This window comes from Heterodontus francisci, chromosome 5 (assembly GCF_036365525.1).
Source record: "Heterodontus francisci isolate sHetFra1 chromosome 5, sHetFra1.hap1, whole genome shotgun sequence".
Classification (NCBI taxonomy): domain Eukaryota; kingdom Metazoa; phylum Chordata; class Chondrichthyes; order Heterodontiformes; family Heterodontidae; genus Heterodontus; species Heterodontus francisci.
In genome coordinates, this window is record NC_090375.1 from 114,933,597 (window position 1) to 114,956,405 (window position 22,809).

Here is a 22,809-nt window from a genome sequence, read left to right on the forward strand (position 1 = left end):
ATTGCATTTAGACTGGGAAATAAAAAAAAATCTCGGTTGAACAGTAAGGGTTGCTGAGTAGAGGGAGCATTATTCTTTATTTAACCATACTGCATTTAATATTAATGTTGCATGATTCCAACACTGGTTATGTTTAATGGAAAATGTTCAGTTTCCAAGTACTAACACTCTTCATCTGATGAGCACAAAGGTAAATAGATTGTACAATCAAGAAGCAAACGTTGTAAGATGCCAGCAAAGTAAGAAGTGGTCAGAGAGTTTGGCTTAACTGGAGTTTGGCACTAAAGAGTAATTGCCTTAAAACTACTTTCAGCTATTTGAGTTTCCAAAACTTTCAGTTCCATTCATTATAACAGGACAGTGGAACTTGCATGATGTTTGAGTTTTTTTTTAAGTCTTTGCCAAGGACAATGACTGGTGTAAGAAGGGTGTTCAGGTGGGCTCATTTAAGCTCAAAGTTGCTGAGCTTGAGAAATAATTCTGAGAAACACTGCACTATACGTGAGATGGGAAGTTGGTTTTCAAATTGTTGAGCAGGAATGATGGCAAAGGGGTATGAAGACGAATGCATCAAAGTGGCTGTATTTAAATGTGAATGTACAAACATTGAAATGAAGTTGAGGAACTAAAATGGATGGGCATGTTGCTGTAGCCTTGACAGAATCTTGACTTCATCAGCTAAATTGCCCAGCTTTATAATTTTCAGGATGGGTAGTCTTAACAATTAAAGGCAGTCAGTTACAGCCATACAATGGAAAGTTTTTATTGATGATAGACATGCTCTTCGCACCATCAGCGTACAGTTAAAGAAAGGAGAAATTTAGTGTTTTGTTAACAATATGGAAGAAAAGACTTGGATTTATACAGCCCCTTTCACAAGTTAAAATCTCCTGGGGCTGACACTGTAGAGGACCAGATGGTTTGCTACCAAACACTGCTTGCCACTATCCTGCTGAAAGTTAAAATCAGCCCTCGGGTTTTTCAATACCAAAGTACAAGATATATTCCTGAATAACCAGACTTTACTCATGAATTGCCTATCGTTTGGTCTCTAAAGGAAAATCTCTTCTGTTTTTCATATATTAGTTGTCTGCCTATGGAATCACAGTTCAACATGGGCTGCTCAGAACACATCTCAGCATTGTCTATGTCCAAATCGGTTTCTGGGCCTGTTCTGGCCCCAGCTACTTGCCACCAATATATTTGAAGGAGAAGCCACAAGAGCTTCTCCGTACAACCCTTGAGCTAAAATTGCAGTTGAATCGCAATCATGTCATTGGAGTCCAATCCTCAAAGAATCTTAATCACATAAGTAAAAGGATAGTGTGACGACTAGGTGAGAAAGAGATCTTGGGTTCCCTTTCAGCCTTCACCTGGTCTTACTGTAGCAGGGCTTTATTTTTAAACACTCTGTTTTTAAACCCCCCCACCTTGGTGAATCCTTGTTCACTGCTTTCCAATTATAAGGCAAAGCAACCAGCACAAACAGGCTTTCTTAGGTTTAAAGAAGAAAAGTTGAAATATATTCAACTTAAACTCTAATTCGGTTAACACCTACGGATACACGACGCACCCACGCTAGCATGCATACACGATACACACATGCAAGAGACAGAAAAGAGCAGAAGAAAAATAAAGTGGAATAGTTTGAGGCAATATCTGAAGATTTGTTGTTATGGTTTTTCGAGCTCACTAGAGTTATTGATTGTAGATAGATCTTGCTTTTTGTTGGGGCCCAGTATTCTTCTTAAACCTTGTTCACTGTAGGAGACTTTTCTCTCTTGTGGTTCATATCTCTTCAGTGGATTTAGAGGTTTGTGAGAAAGAGTTGGGAGCAGCCAGTAGAGAGATCGTCTCAGTCTAGGAGCAAACAGACACACTCCTCCAAACTTTCTGTGGCCAGTTCAAAAGAAAACCCTGGAACAGCCAGGTAATCATGTCACCAGCTGGTCTAACCAGTCCTGGCCCTTGAGGATTGTATCCTCTTTAGCAGGCCCTGGAATGCATTTCCTCACCTTTGATATTTATTAGTATGTAAATTTTTTTTCCATGGCTGATCTGTTTAACAAGTCATTTCCTCGCTCCAACAACAGTTAAAAATCAATGTTCATGACAATTCATGTGCCTCGTTCTTGGCAGGTGTGGGCCCAGCATGACAATAGCTAATAAAGAATTTGGACAACTTGGAGACAAAGGAGCCATCTTATATTCTTAGCTAGTGAGGAACATAAAGGTGGACAGTAAAAGCTTCTTTAGGTATGTGAAAAGGAAAAGATTAGTGAGGACAAATGTGGGCCCATTACAGGTGGAGACAGAAGAATTTATTGTGGAGAACAGGGAAATGGTGGAGAAACTAAACAATTACTTTGTTTCCGTCTTCGAGGAAGAAGGTACAGAAAATCTCCAGAAATTGTCGGCTACCAAGGGACTTGTGAAAACTGAAGGACTGAAAGAAATTAGTATTAGTAAAGAGGTAGTACTTGAAAAACAACCTGGATTGAAGGTTGATAAATCCTGGGCCAGATGAGCTACATCCCAGAGTGTTGAAGGAGGTGGCTATAGAGATAGTGGATGCATTGGTGGTTATCTTTCAAAATTCTATAGATTCCGGAAAGGTTCCTGCAGACTGGAAAGTAGCAAATGTAACCCAACTAGTTAAAAAGTGAGGGAGAGGGAGAATGGAGAACAACAGACCTGTTTGACGTCGGTAGTAGGGAAAATGTTAGAATCTATTATGAAGGATGTGATAACGGGACACTGAGAAAATAATTATATGATTGGGCCGAGTCAACATGGGTTTATGAAAGGGAACTCATGTTTGACAAACATGTTGGAGTTTTTTTAAGGATGTTACTTATAGATAAAGAGAACCAGTGGATGTGGTGTATATGGATTTTCAGAAGGCTTTTGATAACATTCCTACACAGGAGGTTAGTAAACAAAGTTAGAGCGCATAGGATGGGGGTGCTACACTAGTATGGATTGAGAATTGATTAACAGACGGAAAACAGAGAGCAGGAATAAATGGGTCATTCTCAGGATGGCAGGCTGTTACTAGTGGGGTACCGCAAGGATTAGTGCTTGGGCAACAGCTGTTCACAATCTATATAAATGATTTGGATGTGAGGACCAATTGTAAATTTCCAAATTTGCTGATGACACAAAACTAGGTGGGAATGTAAGTTGTGAGGAAGATACAAGGAGGCTTCAAACAGACTTGGACAGGCTAAGTGAATGGACAAGAACATGGCAGATGGAATATAATACGAATAAGTGTGAAGTTATGCACTTTGGTAGAAAAAACGGAGACAAAATATTTCATAAATGGTGAGAGGTTGGGAAATGTTCGTGTCCAAAGGGACCTGGGTGTCTTTGTTCATGAGTCACTAAAACATTCAATCCCTCCACCACCGATGCACAGTGGCAGCAGTATGTACCATCTACAAGATGCACTGCAGCAACGCACCAAGGCTCCTTAGGCAGCACCTTCTAAACCCGCGACCTCTACCAACTAGAAGAACAAGGACAGCAAATGCATGGGAACGCCATCACCTGCAAGTTCCCCTCCAAGACATACACCATCCTGACTTGGAACTGTATCGCCGTTGCTTCACTGTCGCTGGATCAAAATCTTGGAACTCCCTTCCTAACAGCACAGTGGGTGTCTCTACCTCACAGGAACTGCAGCGGTTCAAGAAGGCAGCTCACCACCACCTTCTCCAGAGCAATTTGGGATGGGCGATAAATGCTGGCCTAGCCAGTGACGCCCACACCCCATGAATGAATAAACAAAAAAAGCTAGCATGCAGGTGCAGCAAGCAATAAGGAAGGCAAATGGTAATTTGCCCTTCATCGCAAGGCATTTTGAATACAGAAATAAAGAAGTATTGCTGCAATTGTGTAGAGCCTTGGTGAGACCGCACCTGGAGTGTTGTGTGCAGTTTTGGTCTCCTTATCTAAGGAAGGATATACTTGCCATAGAGGGAGTGCAACTGACGTTCACCAGACTAATCCCTGGGATGGCATGATTATCTTATGAGGAGAGATTGAGGAAACTGGGCCTTTTTTCTCTAGAGTTTTGAAGAATGAGAGATGATCTCATTGAAACTTATAAAATTCTTAGAGTGTGATAGGGTAGATGTAGATAGGATATTTCTCCTGGCTGGTGAGTCCAGAACCAGGGGACATAATCTCAGAAAAAAGGGTAGGCCATTTAAGACTGAGATGAGGAGGAATTTCTTCGCTCAGAGGATGGTGAATCTTTGAGTTTTCACAGCCTTCTGGGGTAGAGACGTTCAATCCTTGAGCATGTTCAAGACAGAAAACGATAGATTTCTGGCTACTAATGACAGTAAGGGATATGGAGATAGCACAGGAAAGTGGCATTGAGGTAGATGTCCTGCCATGATCTAAATGAATGGCGGAACAGGCTCGCCTGGCTGAATACCTGCTGTTCCTATATTCCTATGCATTTGAAAGTGAAGAACTGGCAAAGTTGTTTAAGTATTTTGCATCACTATTTGAAGAGGAAGGTGAAACTTGGCATGTAGGAGCACTTGAGTCTTTGGCAGAGGAAATAATTATTCATAAAGACACTACTAAATCGTCGTTTAGCAGTACAGAACTTAAGTATTGCTGAAAATGGAGACATGTTGTCGAAGCTTTTCGTCTTGCACTCGACAGTCGTAAGAATTACCAATGTAATGGAAAACGACAACTTATACTGCATGAGAAGAGTGTTCTGATTGGTTGGCAAGTGAACTCTTGATTGGCAGAGGCATTGCCATGGAGAATGCACCAATTTACGGTGACTGACCGTTAACTGCCAAGCTTTGTTTGAAATTTAAACCAGGCAGCTTGACTCTGAATGGTCAAGGCATTGCCCTGAGGAATGAACCAGAAACTGGCTGTCACTTATTTTGTTTAGCTGAAACAGGCGCAATGTTTGTACATATCCTGTCTGCAAAGAACAGGGCCCTGTGTATTAACATATGTAGTATCCAGTACACGTAAATGCTCCACGCTGCGAGCCCTACTGACAATCTTAAATTGGTTGTCAGCGTTAATTCTTAGCACCCTGTGGATTATTTATCAAATGTTGTCCAATTGCGGAATCACATCTAATGTTGGACACTGTGCTTTGAGTTTTGCAAGCATGGGCTTGTTGGGTACGGCCCGTACCTTGCCTGTTACGAACAGCAGAAGGGATATGTTGTTTGATATGATCCGCCGGTCTTTGGGACATACAGCCTATATACCTAGCATCTCACTGGCATTGAAATTCATGTATCACATTGCTCATTTGTGGGATAGGCAGAATGTCTTTTTGACTTGACGGTAGCATCCTGGTAGTGGCCCGTGCTTGCAAAACTCAAAACACAGTGTCCAACATTAGATGTGATTCCTCGATTGGACAACATTTACCCCCACCACCTCGTCCCCGTCCCATGGCACCTTCCCCTGCAATCGCAGGAGGTGTAATACCTGCCCATTTACCTCCTCTCTCCTCACTATCCCAGGCCCCAAACACTCCTTTCAGGTGAAGCAGCGATTTACTTGTACTTCTTTCAATGTAGTATACTGTATTCGCTGCTCACAATGTGGTCTCCTCTACATTGGGGAGACCAAGCACAGACTGGGTGACCGCTTTGCGGAACACCTCCACTCAGTCCGCAAGCAGGACCCTGAGCTTCCGGTTGCTTGCCATTTCAACACTTCCCCCCCTGTTCTCATGCTCACATTTCTGTCCTGGGATTGCTGCAGTGTTCCAGTGAACATCAATGCAAGCTCGAGGAACAGCATCTCATCTACCGCTTAGGCACACTACAGCCTGCCGGACTGAACATTGAGTTCAATAATTTCAGAGCATGGCGATCCCCCCATTTTACTTTCATTTTTAGTTATTTTTTCTTTTTTACATTTTTTTTACAATTTTTTTTTTTTTGCATTTATTTCATTTCATCTTAGTTTGTTCAGTTTGCTTACCCACCGTTTTTTTTTCATGTTTGCACTTGCTGCTGTTCAATATTCAGTCCATTAACACCTTTTCTGTACTAATGCTTTGTCTTTCAACACACCATTAACATATTGTTTGCCTTTGCTCCATGCCCTTATGGTCAGCTATATGGCCTTGTCCAATCTACACCTTCTCCTTTGTTATCTCTTGCCTCACCCCCACCTCACTTGCTTATAACCTGTGACATTTCTAATATTTATCAGTTCCGAAGAAGGGTCACTGACCCGAAACTTTAACTCTGCTTTTTCCACAGATGCTGCCAGACCTACTGAGTGGTTCCAGCATTTCTTGTTTTTATTTCAGATTTCCAGCATCCGCAGTATTTTGCTTTTATTTTTCCGGACTTAGTCTGCTTAATATCTAAACCAATAAATTTAAAGGCCCCACAAGCCTGACTCCCAATCTTAAATTCTGCCTTAATCTTATTAATAATCTGTTTCTCAAAATCTGCAGTACCAACCTGTAATAAATCATCAAGGTGCATCATGAAGATGCCTGAAAATGTCCCTTTATGATACCAATAAAACATTGCAGGATCTCACCAAGAAATATCATATCCTGGAAGCATCATTAAGGCTGTAGACACATTTGTTCAGTTTCTGTAATTTTCCTTCTGTATCTTCTGCCTCTTTCGCTGGTTTCAGAAACACTTCTCTCTGAAAAGTATCACCTTGCAGAAATGCAGCTTTTATGTCAATGGATCTAAATTCCCATGAATATGTGGCCAAAAGAGCCAAAAAGATTTTCAAGATTACTTTTCCAGCTGTAGGAGTCCACTCTAACATCGGTATCACCCAAGCGCTCTTCACAACCCCTCACAACTAACCTCGCTTTAGCCTTATCTGTTCCATCGGGAAGGACTTTTTCAATACAAATCCATCTATGTGACAACGCCGGCTGTCCCCTATCTGGTACCTCAGAATTGACTCCCAACTCTCTCATTCCTTATGTTTTGCTTCTGTTGTTAGTTTATCCTCAAGTTTATTGGTAGGCTCTAAAATTTCACTATCATGAGGCCTTCTGCTTTGTGTTCTATTCCAAGACTGCACTCTGGCCTTCGTTTTATTGTGTAATCTGTTCATACTACGGCCTGTATTAGCACTTTGATGTCTTTCGGAACTACTGCTAGAAGATCTCCTTCGCACTTTATCAGAGGCTCTTTCTCCAGTACGTGATAGTTTCCTTGCGCAAGAGTCACTTCCTGACCCACTATCAGAACTTGCACTGCGCTTTCTTACTCTCCACTCTTTCATCCCATTCTGTCAGTCCATGGCTCTGAATTCTTGGCCATCATCTTGAACATTTAACCAATATTTAAAATTGCCTGTAGATTTTTCCTGCACGCCCCACAATTGTTGCGTCCCTCCATTTACCAGATCCCATTGGAGTATATGTCACCCGAGTACCTACACAAGGCAATTGGCCTTTGGATGCGTTAGCTCTTTCCTGAGCACCATGATCGATTACATTACTCTCCAACTGTTGATCTACCTGTGTCTCAGGACCTTCATCACAAAACACAAGTATCTGAGGTTCAAGGTGCCTCTGTTCCCTCTATCAGCTGCTCAGATTCTGCGATTTTGTAATCAGCCCTGATTAATCGTGAAGAATAAACCTTAACAGTTTGATTTCTATGCTTGATAACTACTGTCTTACCATCATGACTGATTACCTTACCAGGGCCCTTCCATTCCCTTTGGCCCTCTCTTTTATAATAGACCAAATGTTCTGAACTAAATTCCACCTCAGATGGCCTTATACGATGCTTCAGAGCACTGCGAATTTTCTCAGAGACCTCAGCCTTGATGAAAGCCCATCTCCCTGCATGTAAAGCATTCAAATGTGTAGAAAAAAATGGAACTAATTGTGGTACCTTCTAGATCAGGAGGACTGTCGCACAGTACAGAAGGCAATTTGGGATTCCGCCTATAGACCAATTGATAGGGACTATATCCTCCAACCATCTGAAGTGAATTCTTTGCATGAACCGTCCATGCCAGGGCAGATGTCAACTTGCAGTTTGGCTGGTCAGCCAAGATTTTATATAACATTTCATCCATCATTGCGTGATTCCTTTCACAAAGCCTATTTCTGAAAGGACTTTTCAGCTGCAGTATTCATAACCATAATGTTCATGTTTTCACACATATCCCTGAACTCGTCATTGGCAAATTACCCTCCATTATCAGTCAGAAACTTAGCTGGTGCCCCAAACCCAGTCCCTATCCATTTCTCTTTAGTTTTTCTCTATAATCACCCTTTTTTGCTACTATTTATTATTGTAGAAAGACTAAATCTAGTTGCTAGGTCTATAAAATGTATAATGAAAATATTCTTGTCTTTGTCCCATACCTTTAAATCCATGGCAACTACCTCGTTAAAGTCACGTGCCAATGGAAGGTTGACAATCGGACGTGATGGTGTCCTCCGATACTTTTTACAAATCTCTCACTTTTCACTAATCTCTATTATCCTCTTCAGTCACACTTGCATCTTTTAGTAGGGTTTTTAATCTCTGACAAGAAGGGTGAGCAAATTGCCTGTGCAACGTTAAGACAGTTTGCCTTTTATCTGATTCGTAACACCTGATGCCATCAACACTTCTCTAGCACTCTGACGAAAAACATAAGGTTTTGTTAATGGGATACAATAATGCCCTGACTGGGTAAATTGCAAATTCACTGACTTCCCAAAAACAATTGCCTGATCATGCTCCATATCAAATTTCATCTATGCCTTTTTCATTGAAGGCTTACTCGAGAGTAAAGGTATCTTACTGGAAACTACATCAGTACCGATAAAGTGTCTTACCCCAGCTATTTAACATGGGATTACTACTCTCTTCAGGTTACTTCAATGTGTCATCACCAAACCTAAAGTTGGTAGTACTTTTATACTCCTTAACCTTGTGTCGATTCTCACTACTGAGTGAATCCAGATAACACTGTAACCAGTCTGTTCCACATACTGTCAACGTACAAGCACTATCCAGTACCACACAGTTGAACGAATCCGCAACCAACACATTCATCACAGAACTAAAACTCATTGTGACGATTACAATTCCTGCAGATCCATCAGTATCTTACTCTTCTGCCTCAGAATTTTCTGCATCAGGTGTTATTTCGAAGACTCAGCTCCTTCATTTCGGGCAGTTCCTTGCATGATGATACTTTGAGTCACATCTGAAGCAACTATTAACTGTTCCTTGGTCATTCCTGGGATTTAATCGCCTTTGATTGCTGTTCCAACCCTGTCTTCCACTGTAATACTCAGACCTGCTAAAGATGTTTCATCCTCATTCCTCCTGTCTTTAACTGTTCCATTGTACTTGAGCCTGCTTCCAGTACCTGGATTATTTCTAAATCTTGTAAACATTGACTCCTCCATTCTTTGTGTCACCGCTTGTTCTACCAGGAATGCGGGAAATGACTGTTTTTCGCCAGGAATTGTTTTTAAGGCTGCGGACATTTGGTCCAACAGGGAGTCTTTGTCCAAGAACTGAACCCCAGTTAGAACCAGGAGACAGCCTAGCACAATCCAGCAATTTAAAAGCTAGCACTGAACCAGGGATCTCTAGATAGAATTTCCTCAATCTTCTATATAATGTGTTAAAGTCCATGATATATTCCGCCATTGAATAACCATCTGTTTTCCGAAATCTATCAAAGTCTGACCGTGCTTCATATGCATTCAATAGGTCATCTTTCTTGTAAATTTCATTCAAAAATTCTAACAGAGAATCCAACCCTTCATCAGTTTCCAACTGACGAGCATCCAGTTCACAAAACACTTTACTTCTGATTTTACTTTTGGTAGGAAGTGACAATGCCAAGGCCATACCTTGTTTCCTTTTTGGTAGAAATGTAACCCGTGTCCACGAAATCCAATTTATTCTTCCACTGGTCATATGGTTTTCAGACTCAAAACACTGGAAGGTAATCATGCCCTGACAATTTGCACTTGCTTTCTGCCATATTTTTTACAATGGCCCTTGAGACTTTAGTTTTCTATCCAAAAAATAAAATTCTATTTTCCAACCTTCAGCTTTAGGCAACCATCCTCTGCTACCATGTTGAACTCCAGAAAGCTTGTTATAGAAGGATAAGGCTGGAGCCTATATTTACTCAGTTTCACATTTATTGTGCAGAATAAAAAGGATTACAAACATGTAGCTCTTCACACAAATCCCACTGCCAGTCCCAGTGAGTGTCTGCTTTTAAGTGCTCAACTAAAACCCCAATTGACTCCCTTCATCTGCATATAATCTCACAATTGACAACTGTCAGTATATTAATGGTGGACTTTTTGTGGTAATACCATTGAATATCAATGGGACGTGATTAGATATCCTGGGCTGGAGTTTACCAGCTCATTGGAGACTGGCTGGAATGCAGGAGATGAGGTAAAATTGAGGCAGAAGGAATTGGTTGGCAGGGGGTGGGGAAACCCCCAACCCCAACCCCTTCATGTAGCGACCGGATATTATGAAAGGCGGTTGTGCTGGAGTGAGGTGGGAAGGTAATTAAGCTTGTTCAACAGGCAATTATCAGCAATTTTACCAGGTTTTCAAATTTTTTGACCGGTGCACGGGAACAACAGCGATTCAGAGCCTTGCCAGCCATAACCAGGCGGAGGCTTAGCAGGAGGTCAGTGTTGGCTGCAGTCGGCAGCCATTGCGAGTAGTAGAGTGGCTTGGCAGGGAGGTTGGACAGCAGAAATAGCAATCAGGAGCAGGAGCTAACTTGCCTAGCACAGCCGAGGCATTCTGCTTGTGTGCCTTCTTGGACTTGGCATTGTATCTATGGATCAAGGTGGGGGGTGGTGGTGGTGGGTGGGTAGTGGGTGTGTGAGAGGTAACTTCATTTACTGAGGCATCGAGACCTCCAGTGAGGAGGAGCATCAGAGAGGGATAGAGCTGCAGCCACAGGCAGCGGGGCAGCAGGAATCAGATGGGCACCAGGAAAGGGGCAGGGAGGAGGAAACTGCAGAAGGGTACGCAACCAGCAATATACGCGTGACAATATCTCTTTCCCCCCCCCCCCCCCCCCACCCCCAGAAAGGGTCTATCGTTGAATGCTCAACTTGTTACAAATGTTGGAGAGGCTGTGTGGACGAAGACTGCAACTCCCCAGGGAGGTTGTGACCGAGCTGAACACCATGATGGCGGATGAACTGAGCCCTTTTGGGAGGGGCGGGCACACAATGTCTCTCACTTTGAAGGTCACTGTGGTGCTTCAGGATCATTCCAGGGATCTTTCAGGATATCTGTGGGATGTCCCAGTCTGTGGCTCATTGTTGCATCAAGATGGTCACCAATGACCCGTTCAAGAGGGCCAGACAGTGTTTGTGCTTTTGCACTGATCCAGATAGTCAGGCTGAGCAGGCTGTAGGATTCAGAGCCATCTCTGGATTCTCCCAGGTGCAGAGTGTCATCGACTGCATGCATGTGACGAACAAGACTCCCACAGACCAGACAGCAACCTTCATCAACAGGAACGGCTTCCACTCAGTAAATGTAAAACTGGTCTGTGACCACCACAAATGGATCCTTCAGGTCTGTGCAAGATTCCTAGGAACCTGCCGCGATGCCTGCATACTAAGGCAATCCCAGATGCCCGACCTTCTCAACCCTGCGCGTCTTCAAGGTTGGATACTGGGTGATAACGGCTACCCACAAAGATAGTTACTGATGCCTGTGAGGAACCCAAGCACAAATACAGAGGAGAGATACAACATCTGCCATGGAACAACTTGAGCGAACATAGGCCTTCTGAAAATGAGGTTCAGATGCCTGGATAGATCTGGTGGAACCTTTCAATATACCCCAGAAAGGTTGTCACATATTGTGGTGGTGTGCTTTTTATTCCAGATTCATTAATTGAATTTAAATTTCCCCCAGCTGCCTTGATGGGATTTGAACTTGTGTCTCTGGAGCATTAGTTTGGCCTGTGGATTACTAGTTCAGTAACATAACAACCTTGCTACCGTATCCCTATAACCTTAACAAGCAAGTGGCATAAAGCAGAAATACTCAGCAGGTCTGGCAGCATCTATAGAGAAAGAAACAGAGTTACCGATTTAGGACAATGATCTTTTCTGAAAGCTGGCTGTGGGAGTCCATGAGCTTATAGTGAATACTGGTTGATAGCCTATCCCCAGAAATGGAGACAGAGAAGTCAAGGAAGGGAAGAGTCGGAGATAGACTATGTGAAGGCAAGGGCAGGGTGGAAATTGGAAGGAAATTCAATGAAATTTTCCAGTTAAAAGCTGGAAACTGCACCAATACAATCATCAATGTACTGGAAAAGGAGGTGAAGGAGGGGGCTTGAGTAGGATTGGAACAAGGCATGTTCCAATCTCTCAAAGGCAGGCATAGCTGAGAGTTGGCATTCAGCCTTTACTAGGTCGAATCACAGAATCATTACAGCACAGAAGGAGGCCAGTTGGCCCATCGTCTCTGCACCAGCTCTCCAAATGAGCAATTCACCTAGTGCCATTCCCCCACCTTCTCCCCATAACCCGACACATTCTTCCTTTTCAGATAATTATCTAATTCCCTTTTGAATACCTCGATGGAATTAGTCAGTATGCCAGACAACACTAGCATCAGTTAGCAAGTTTGATAGTGTTGGAACTGAGACGAGTACTGCAAGTTCAGAGGGAGGCAGGTTGGAGTGAATGGGAGGAACAGAGAAATTGAGATGGCTGATTTCAATGAAAAGATCTTGAGAGGCTAAGATGCCGGAGGAGGGGTCCAGGTGGAGGGAGAATACTGGAGACCGATAAAAGGGTCCACTGTGTGGGGGGAGAACTCCTGGCCAAGGAATTGGGCATGGCAACAAATACCACGGAAGAAGAGCTCAACGTTGTGCCGAGCTCTCAATTCATTGAGATGACGGTGTAAGGGAGTGCAGCTGAGGCCTTTGCTAAGGACAGATCTTTCATGGTCAGAAAGGGGAAGGTTGGAGGGTATCTTGAATACACAGTAAGGGGTAAGATTGGAAGAAGGGATGGGGTCAGGGGGAAGTGAAGGGGAGAAGGTCCAGAGAGGTGTTGGTACCCAGAAGCATGCAATCCTTCACACCAAGAAGTAAGAAAAAAATGTTTTGCTGAAGTGCCAGAGGAAACAAAGGATGACATGAAAATACAGATCAGGGCAGCTCTTGTGTGACCTGCTAGGCCATTTCAGAGGGCAGCTTAAGAGTCAGTCACATTGCTGTGGGTCTGAGTCACATGTTAGCCAGACCAGGTAAGAACAGCAGATTTCCTTCCCTGAAGGACATTAGTGAACCAGATGGGTTTTTACAACAATTAGACTAGCTTTTAATTCCAGATTTATTAATTGAATTCAAATTTCACCATCTGCCGTGGTGGGATCCGAACCCATGACCCCAGAGCATCAGCCTGGGTTCTGGATTATTAGTCTAGTGACATTACCACTATGCCATTGTCTCCCCAATATCTCATCTCACCCAAAAGATTGCACATCTAATAATGGTGCACTCCCTCTATACTGTACTAATGATGTGTTTATTTACCTAGATTGGGGTTTGAACTCTGCAATCTGGTGACTCAGTACTATCATTGAGCCAAGGATATAGAGAGCCTTGCAGAATGGTCAGGTAACTGGTACTTGCAGTTCAATGCAGAGAAAAGCAACATAGTACATTTTAGGGGGAAAAAAGTGAACGGAAATATATCCTAAATAATGAGACACTGGGTTATTAGAACAGAGAATGCTGTGCTACAAAAGTGTATTAAAGCAGAGACAATAATATCATTTAGAAGGAATTTGGACAAATATTTGAAAAGAAAGACGATAAAAGTATAGTGGGGAAAGGCACAAATTCAGTTGAAGAGCTGATGCAAACAACATGAGCTGACTGACCTATGCTGTAAATTCTATGATGAGCACAGGAATTTTTAAAGATCATTGTGTTGTCTGTTGCCTTCTCGTTAAGATAATTTGACTATGCACTAATCCTTGAGTACAATGCTAATATTCATGTATTATTTGGACTTTGACTCTAGGAACAGAACGTCAAATTACAAATGGGCTTAATAGACTTCAAATTTAGAATTCAATCTTGAGGATCTGTTAATGCTGTAAATGAGAGTTGATAAGTATGCTAAGAATTTATAATGATTTTTTTAAAAACGTTTAGCATATGGATCTTCTACTCTGTATTCTAATGTATTTGTTTTATAGAGTTTCCTTATCTTCCTCTTTCTTCCTCTTTTTGACCCCTCCATTCTGAGTTCCTGTTTGGAGTTGTTAATTATTTGTTTACATTACAATTTCTGAAGAATTGTACCCACATACTGGGTCTGCTTTTTTTCTCATACAAAATGTATTCTATTCCAATGTAAGTGAATTGCAGTCGCCTCTTAAGAAATAGAGCGGTGGTGCAAAGGATGGTGGTGTGAAAATATGTAAGTCAGCAGAACAATAGGTGAAATTTTATTCAGACAAGTATAAAGTACTGCAAATAGGAAAGAAAATGGGTGACACAGACTCCATGAATGCTGTTGAAATATGTACGGATGAAATTGAAAGAGACATAGGAGCCTTCGTAGATTTGATGCTCAACATTGTCCAGCAACGCAACAAAGTCTGGAATGTTAAACTATGTAGTCAAAATAGTAGAACGCAAGTCAGGAAGTAGTGTGATCAAATCATATCGTTCTCTGATTAGACCACACCTTAAGTGCCGTGTTCAGATCACGAGAGATATACTAGCTCTAGAACTCCGCAGAAAAGAGACACTTGGTTGAATTGGTGTCAAAAATCCGAATTTTAAGGAAACATTTGAGCAATGTGGGCTTTTCAGTCTAAAAAGGGGGCATTTAAAAAACAATTTTGCAGTGATCTACAAGTTGATAAACAGTGTGCAAAAGGGAAATCCAGAATTACTTTAAATTGTGAGAATCGGACAAGTGGGCATAGCTTCAAGCTAGTGAAACGTATATTTGGGATTGATATCAGGAAGTTCTTCCTGTCACTGTAATCATGATATACATAGAATGGATTTCTAGATAGACGAGTAAAGGCAAAAAACAAGGAATCATTTAAGAAGCAATTGGAGCTGCTGCGGAGGACTTGAGGGTCTTTATTGATTGACTAAGATGGGCCAAATGGATGCCTCATTTGTAATTGTATTCTGATCTGTGAATGGGGCATTCTGACTGAAAACAAAGTGGTACAGTTAAATAACACTTGGATCCATGAAAATATATTTTCTATGTAGTGCCATATAATGTATGAGTGTGATACGGTAAAACCTGTATAAATGGGCACACCTAAAAAATAGCCCCTTGCAAAAAAAACAAACACTTACTGACAGACCCAAATAACTTACTTTGTAATAGACACTCTGAATCCACAGATACTTGCAAATTAAGGACTGTGGACAGCCTTCAATATACGTAGCCCTTTTACACATTTAAATATGGGACACAGCATAACGTCACACTTAAAAATATTTAAAGTTGTTATGAAAGTGCTTCTCCTTTTTCTTAAAATATATTTTTTGAGGAATTCATAGTCAAACTAAAGAAATGTTGGACCAGTTTTTTCCAAGAGGATCATCAAGTGGACACTGAAAGAACATGTTTGACAACAACATTTTTACTGGTTGTCACATGACTCAGGTTAAAAATAGAACAGAAACCCTGGTAACTGGGGAAGATGTGTGCAGAGAAGTGACAGGTCAGAAGGTGGACTTTGTTTCCAGCTTCACTTTTGAATTGTTTGGAGTTGGGAATGAACTGTTGAAAAGGGGATGGAGTTTATAAAAAAAAAAGAACTGAAAGACAAAACTCCAGCTCATCCCAGCTTGTTCCATCTCTTTTAAAACGCCTGCAGAAAAAGGAGAGAACTTGCAAGGAGAGAAGAGAATTCCCAAGGAAGGAGAGAAGACCATAACGCAGCTCAGCTTTCCAGCACCCCTCTAAAAAACCCTGAGAAGTCCACTGTGTCAACTCATCTCTTCTCCTGTCTTTGAAGAAAAGCCTGCTAAATTAATTCTCAGCGCTGTCTGAAAAGAACTGTTCGAAAAGATCCCAGTGACCTGTCTACATGTCCTCGGAGGCTAGACTGTCTGCCAGTTTTGGAATGCAACATATCTCATCTGGTTTTTCTTCATGAATGAGCAAGTGTTCAGCCTAAGTGGGGTTTTTTTTGTAACAGAGTTCTAAACAACAATCCCTTTAATATTTCAGGTTAGCTGGTGTATGTGGGAGTGTGAGGAGCTAAGGTAAAAAGAAAACTTTTAATATTTCAACCTGTGTGTTTATGCTTTACTTCATTACTGGTTAAGGCTTGTTTTATAAACTGATAGTTTTGTTGTTTATTAAAGAAACCTGGTTGGTGTGTTTTATTCTGGGATAAAAATAGAGTATATAATTGACCGTATGGGTAAGTGGGGAAAAAATTTAACTTTTTAAATTCGTTCCTGGGATGTGGGCATCGCTGGCATTTATTGTCCATCCATAACCGCCCTTGAGAAGGTGGTGGTGAACTGCCTTCTTGAACCGCTGCAGTCCATGTGGGTTTAGGTACACTTATAGTGCTGTTGAGAAGGGAGTTCCAGGATTTTGACCCAGCGACAGTGAAGGAATGGCAATATAGTTGCAAGTCATGATGGTGTGTGGATTGGAGGGGAACTTGCAGGTGGTGGTGTTCCCATGCGACTGCTGTCCTTGTCCTTCTAGGTGGTAGAGGTCGCGGGTTTGGAATGTGCTGTCTAAGGAGCCTTGGTGCGTTGCTGCAGTGCATCTTGTAGATGGTACACGCTGCTGCCAATGTGTGTCAGTGGTGGAGGGAGTGAATGTTTCTGGATGGGGTGTTAATCAAGCGGGCTGCTTTGTCCTGAATGGTGTCAAGCTTCTTGCGTGTTGTTGGAGCTGCAACCATCCAGCTTGTGCCTAGTAGATGGTGGACAAGCTTTGGGGAGTCAGGAGGTGAGTTACTCACCACAGGATTCCTAGCCTCTGACCTGCTCTGTAGCCACGGTATTTATGTGGCTACTCCAGTTCATTCCCTGGTCAATGGTAACCCCCAGGATGTTGATAGTGGAGGATTCAACAATCGTAATGTCATTGAATGTCAAGAGGAGTTGGTTAGATTCTCTCTTGTTGGAGATAGTCATTGCCTGGCACTTGTGTGGCACGAATGTCACTTGCCAGTCATCAGCCCAAGCTTGGATATTGTCCAGGTCTTGCTGCATTTCTACACGGACTGCTTCAGTATCTGAGGAGTCGCGAATGGTACTGAACATTGTGCAATCATCGGCAAACATCCCCACCTCTGACCTTTGTGATTGAAGGAAGGTCATTGATGAAGCAACTGAAGATGGTTCGGCCCAGGATGACCCGTGGAGAAGTGGAACTAGAATAAACAGTGCATTCCTGCTGCCTCAGTCGTAACAAAGTTCTCTGATGAAATAATGGAGAGAGTTGATGAGGGTAGTGCAGCTGATGTGTATATGGACTTTCAAATGATGTTTGACAAAATGCCACATAATAGACTTTTTAGCACAAATGAAGCCCATCAGATTAAAGGAACAGTGGCAGTGTGATATGAAATTGGATAAGGAACAGAAAGCAGAGAGAGTCATGGTGCATGATTTGTTTTTCAAGTGGAGTGAAGTATACAGTGGTGTTCACCAGGAGTCGCTATTAGGACAACTGCTCTTTAATATTAATGATCTGGACTTGGGCAAACAGGGCATAATTTGAAAGTTTGCAGACGGCACAAAACTCAAATGTAGTAAACAATGAAGAGGACAATAACTGATTTTGGGAGGAAATAGACTGATTAAATGGGCAGTCACATGGCGATGACATTTAATACAGAGCTGAAGAATGAGGGAAGACAAAATTATACTGTTTTAAAGAGTATGTAGAAAGAGAGGCCTGGAGGTGTATGCACACAAATCTTTGAATGTGGCAGAACAAGGTGAGAAGGCTGTTTAAAAAGCATATGGTTTTATTGGTAGAGACATAGGGTGGAATTTTCTCACTTTTGTCCCTGTCGAAATGTTGGGACCACTGGCTCAGTCAAAGAGCCTCAGTGTTGAACTGGTTCCCCCCAACCCACTAATCAGGTCGGGCAGGATAACCTGTTGATTCTGCCAAAGGAAGGATTTCTAATTAAAGGGACCCTGGGTCAACTGGAAATAGTTTTTTGAGGTTGCAGAGACCACAAGAATGGAGAGGAGACCTGGGAAGTTTGTACCCTGGGTCTCCTGGTCTTACCTAGAGGTCCTGCTGTGAGATCAAAAGGACTGCAGTGAGGTGATCTTGCCTAAGGATGGGAGGAAGAGGACAACCTCTCCAATCAAACAGGCAAAGATGGAAGTGGCCGAGAAAGTCAGCAGTCGAAGTGTGGTCCTTCCAACCTGGAGACAGTCCACCAAGAGGATCCAGGACCTTAGGAGGGCTGTTAAGGTGAGTGGCATAGCAATTTCAGGTGCCAAACCCTACACTCTGACTTTCCTAGCATTCTCCTGCATGCCACACCTCAGAGCAACACCTTGTAGCTACACTAATTTCTGTCTCTCCAGGCACCTCACATCCCCATGTGAACAGTCAACACTCTCACTCATCCTATTGCCCTCTTGCACCCATGTCTCACAGTCACCCTGCACAAATGATGTCCTTCCCTGCTTCCCACACAAGCCATTGCTAACACTCCTAACTCTCTGCTTTCTCTTCTTGCAGGAGGAGAGAGCACACAACCTCAAGGAGAGGCAGAGCCCTGGGGTGGTGGGGGGGGGATGGGTGGCACCCAGTAACAAGCACCTTGATGGCCGCTGGCAATGCATGCCCAGCTGGGTCTACTGGAAAGGAGGTCTTGTTTCAGGAGGTTGTAGATATCAGCAATGAACTGCTGTAAAAACCTGAGGCACTGATGCTCAAAAATGTCGAGTGAACTGATCCTCTGCCTGTAGACCCCATGTTGGGGCTCTCACCTTCTTGGAACTGAATCTCTGTATCCATCCTTTCTGCCCTGTGGAGCGGCTTGTGGCTGGGGAGAAGGCAGCTGCTGCTAATGCTGGTGCTGATGATGTTTCTCCTGCTGCTGCTCCACTTGTTATTTGTATAGAGATGCATAAGCTGCTCCTATGGCATTATGAAGTTTGGTAGCAGGAAAGTGCAGCTGCAGGTATAAAGTGGCTTCCAAGAAGTTGGCAATCACCTATCAAGCACTGAAAGCACTCTCTGAGAAGGAATGCTTTGAGCAGCAGCCTCTCACCTGGCCAAAGCTGCAGCTATTCAGTTTTGCTGAGCAAAGGCTTCCCAGCCTGTCAATTTCACTGATGTAGTACTCTCCACTGTGCACCCACTTCGGTGAACCTGGCTCGTTCTACCCAGCTTGGGAAATGGGTCCGCTTCCTATTAAATGCAGAATCCTTGGTTAAAACCGAACTTAATTACTTCTTGTAATATTTAAATGCTTTACCTGACAGCTGCACGAGGGTTCACGGCTTGCCTTCAAACCTGCCTGGATAAAAGCCAGAAGAGGGCGGGATGATGTCAGGCACCCCACCTGATGTCACTTCTCGGGGACTTAACTCACAGCACACTCCCAAACCCGCACCTCGTTGCCTGGGAAAATTCACCCCATAGAGTGCAAAAGCGAGGAGATTTCCCTGCATTACAATAGTGACTACACTTCAGAAGCACTTCATTGGCTGTAAAGTGCTTTGAGATGTCTGGTGGTTTTGAAAGGTGCTATATAAATGCAAGTCTTTTATTAAACCTTTATTACATACAGGTTAGGCTTCAGATGGTATATTGTGCTCAGTTCTGTGTATCACATTTGAGAAAGGATTTCAAGGCCTTCGAGAGGGTGCAGAAAAGATTTATTAGAATGGTACCAGGGATGAGAGAGAGCAGGAGACTTCAGTTATGTGGAGTGTCTGGAGAAGCTGGGGTTGCTCTCCTTATGCAGAGAAGGTTACGAGGCGATTTGATAGAGGTGTTCAAAATAATGAACCGTTTGAGAGTAATTAAGGAGAAACTATATCTGATGGTATCTGGGTTTGAACCACCCCTGGAGTTGCTGTCCCTTTCGGTATCAGGATTTGATGACTCCTTGCAGCAGCTGTCAAAATATACATCAACCATTTTAAAAATAAGGACACCTGCAAATGAGAGTCAGCTGATGCCAGTCCTTTACTTGTCTGTAATTTATAGGTTTCATTGTACCTCCAAGGCAAATTGTATGCTATAATCGTAAGGAAGCAATCTTTGTTCCTAATCGCGTTCAGGATTCTGCCATCATCGAGTTCAGAAAATGCATGGCTGCTTCCTATTGTCCCTTCAGCAGGCCCAAATGGGACTCGTGAAGAACTACTAAAATGAAAAGAGAGCAGCATTCTGTCTGAGCACTGCTGTTCCAGCATCAGTATAAAAGTACCTTCAGATTACGTAATTTTGGTATGGGTTTATTCTTTGCAGTTCAGCCTCAACATGCAAAACTCTGTAGAAACTAAATGAATGATGGAGAACATCTTCAATGCCTGAATTCCTCACTATTCAAAGTTTTTCAACCACCACATGCAGCAGTTTTGTATGTGGGGATAGAATGGTAAATTTGCATCTTAAACATTTTATAAGTGAAATTACTGAAGCATTCTGTGGGACATGTGTGCTTCTCGAGTTCTGTTCCATGCTTTTGTGTGTTGTCTTAGTGTAGCTGGTATCCTCCATGTCTGGGCACGTAGTAATAGTTAATTGAATAGATGTCAAGCAAATTGATATTGCTTGGAAAATTCTTTGGTGTTTTCTAATTAATAGTACAAGAGTTAGGTAGTGTTTACCCAAGTTCCATTAGGAGTGGAAGGGTAAGACTTCTTTCAACTTTTTGTACTCTTTTCTTAACAGCATTTATTAAGCAAAGAAGAACAGGATTGAATGAATTCATTCAGAAGCTAGTATCACATCCATCACTAAGTGAACAGTAAGTTTCATGTCATTTCTTCCATAGACATACAAACATACGAATTAGGGGCAGAAGTAGGCCATTCAGCCCCTCCAGCCTGCTCCACCATTCAATAAAATCATGGCTGGCCTGTTTGTGTCTCGGATTCCACACTCCCATCAACCCCCGATCTTTGATTCTCTTGCCTAACAAGAATCTATCTACCTTCATCTTAAAAATATTCAATGAACCCGCCTCCACCATCTTCTGAGGCAGAGCGTTCCAAAGTCGCACAACACTCTGAGAAAAAATGTCTCCTCATTTCTGTCCTAAAAGGGTGACCCCTAATTTTAAAACAGTGATGACCAGGCTCATTTTAATTGACTTCTTGGAGCAGTTAAATGTATTAAACATGCATTGTTACCTGCAGCTAAAGAAGCTTTCTGAGTTAAATCCAGCTAAATAACCATGTGTGTGTGTTTTTTTAATACTTCTTATAAATGCTATTTCTGTAGATTCTACTTAGTGTTTTGCAAGGCTCTAGGATGGCTGTTGTGAAAAATAAATGATATTATAGCATTTTGGTTTACCAACTTGTTGAATCAGAGAATGGTCAGATTCAGCTTGGGATGGCCTGTACGCAGTGGAACTCTGAAGGCTGAAGTGGACAGGCCGTGAAAACGGTCACACGGATCGCAATTCACAGTTATCCCACCTCTTCACTGCAATGCAGGCAGCACCCAACTTCGTGCTGCTTACTGATTTGACTGACTTCAGCATCCAGCCAGTGCTGACTGCGCTGTTGATTGGCTGGACGGATCAGTAGGGAGCCATTGTCACCAGTTAAAACTATCCTGCACTGCTTAAAGCTAGCCTGCACCTCTTAAAGAGGAGATGTATCGTGGCTGGAGCAGTCATGAAGGAAGTGGATCTGACCTGGGAAACATTGAAGAATTGCATAACTTGGAATTCAACAAGCGCCATGGGTTTTGGGTGCGGCACTAGAGCCTTCATGAAGGAGGTGGAAAGAAGGAGAGATGTCCTGTATCCATTCACATGAAACCTAGAGCACAGAAATGGGCCATTCATGCTGGTGTTTATGCTCCATGTGAACTTTCTCCCCCAATATTTCATCTCTCCCTGTCAGCATATTTTTCTATCCCATTCTCCCTCATGTGTTTATCTAGATTCTCATTAAATGCCATCTATGCTCTTTGCCTCAACCACTCCACGTAGTAGCAAGTTCCACATTCTCACACTCTGGGTGAAGTTTCTCCTGAATTCCCTATTGGTTTTGTGAGTGACTTATACTTATACTACTGTAACAAAATCTTTCATAATTTTAAAGACCTCTATCAGGTCACCCCCTCAGCCTTCACTTTTCTAAAGAAAAAAACTCCCAGTCTGTTTGTTCTCTGCTGCTAAGTGATAACCTCTCTGTTCTGGTATAATTTAAAGGGAAGATAGAAATGTAATTCAGTGTAGGATGGCGTAGCTTTGTCAGCAGGGTGCCAGAAGGCCCTTGAGACAAGCGCTTAGAAGGAAGTTGGAGCAGACAATCGTGGAGGTCAATGCCAGGATACAAGCCCTGAGGAGCTGGATGCAGTGCCCGAGAAGTTCAGTGACCTCTCACAAGTGGTCAAGTTGAGTGAATGCATCTTTAAATGCCATATCCTACCATCTGTACCAGTAGACTCAGACAATTATCAGTTCACAACACCCCCATCACTCACAATCTCTATCATTCACAACTTGTACCTAACATTTATATACTGCACTGCACCTTCACAAACTTTGCACTGCTGCAAGCCTCACACGCGCATCTCTTAGTCTGTACACACTGCCAGCTATTCAATCACAT

The 22,809-nt window shown here is 42.6% G+C and overlaps 1 protein-coding gene across 7 annotated transcripts in view; it reads left to right on the forward strand.

Moving 5' to 3' along the window:
• Positions 1-22,809, forward strand: part of sgk3 (serum/glucocorticoid regulated kinase family member 3) — a 155,163-nt gene that overhangs the window by 89,682 nt on the left and 42,672 nt on the right. For 6 of the 7 annotated variants that reach the window (XM_068031940.1, XM_068031938.1, XM_068031939.1 and 3 more), the window contains one exon: positions 20,912-20,987. The exons of the other annotated variant lie outside the window; for it this stretch is intronic. In XM_068031940.1, coding sequence (XP_067888041.1) covers positions 20,912-20,987 — 76 coding nt within the window. The remainder of the gene's footprint in view (positions 1-20,911; positions 20,988-22,809) is intronic. 7 annotated transcript variants of the gene reach the window in all.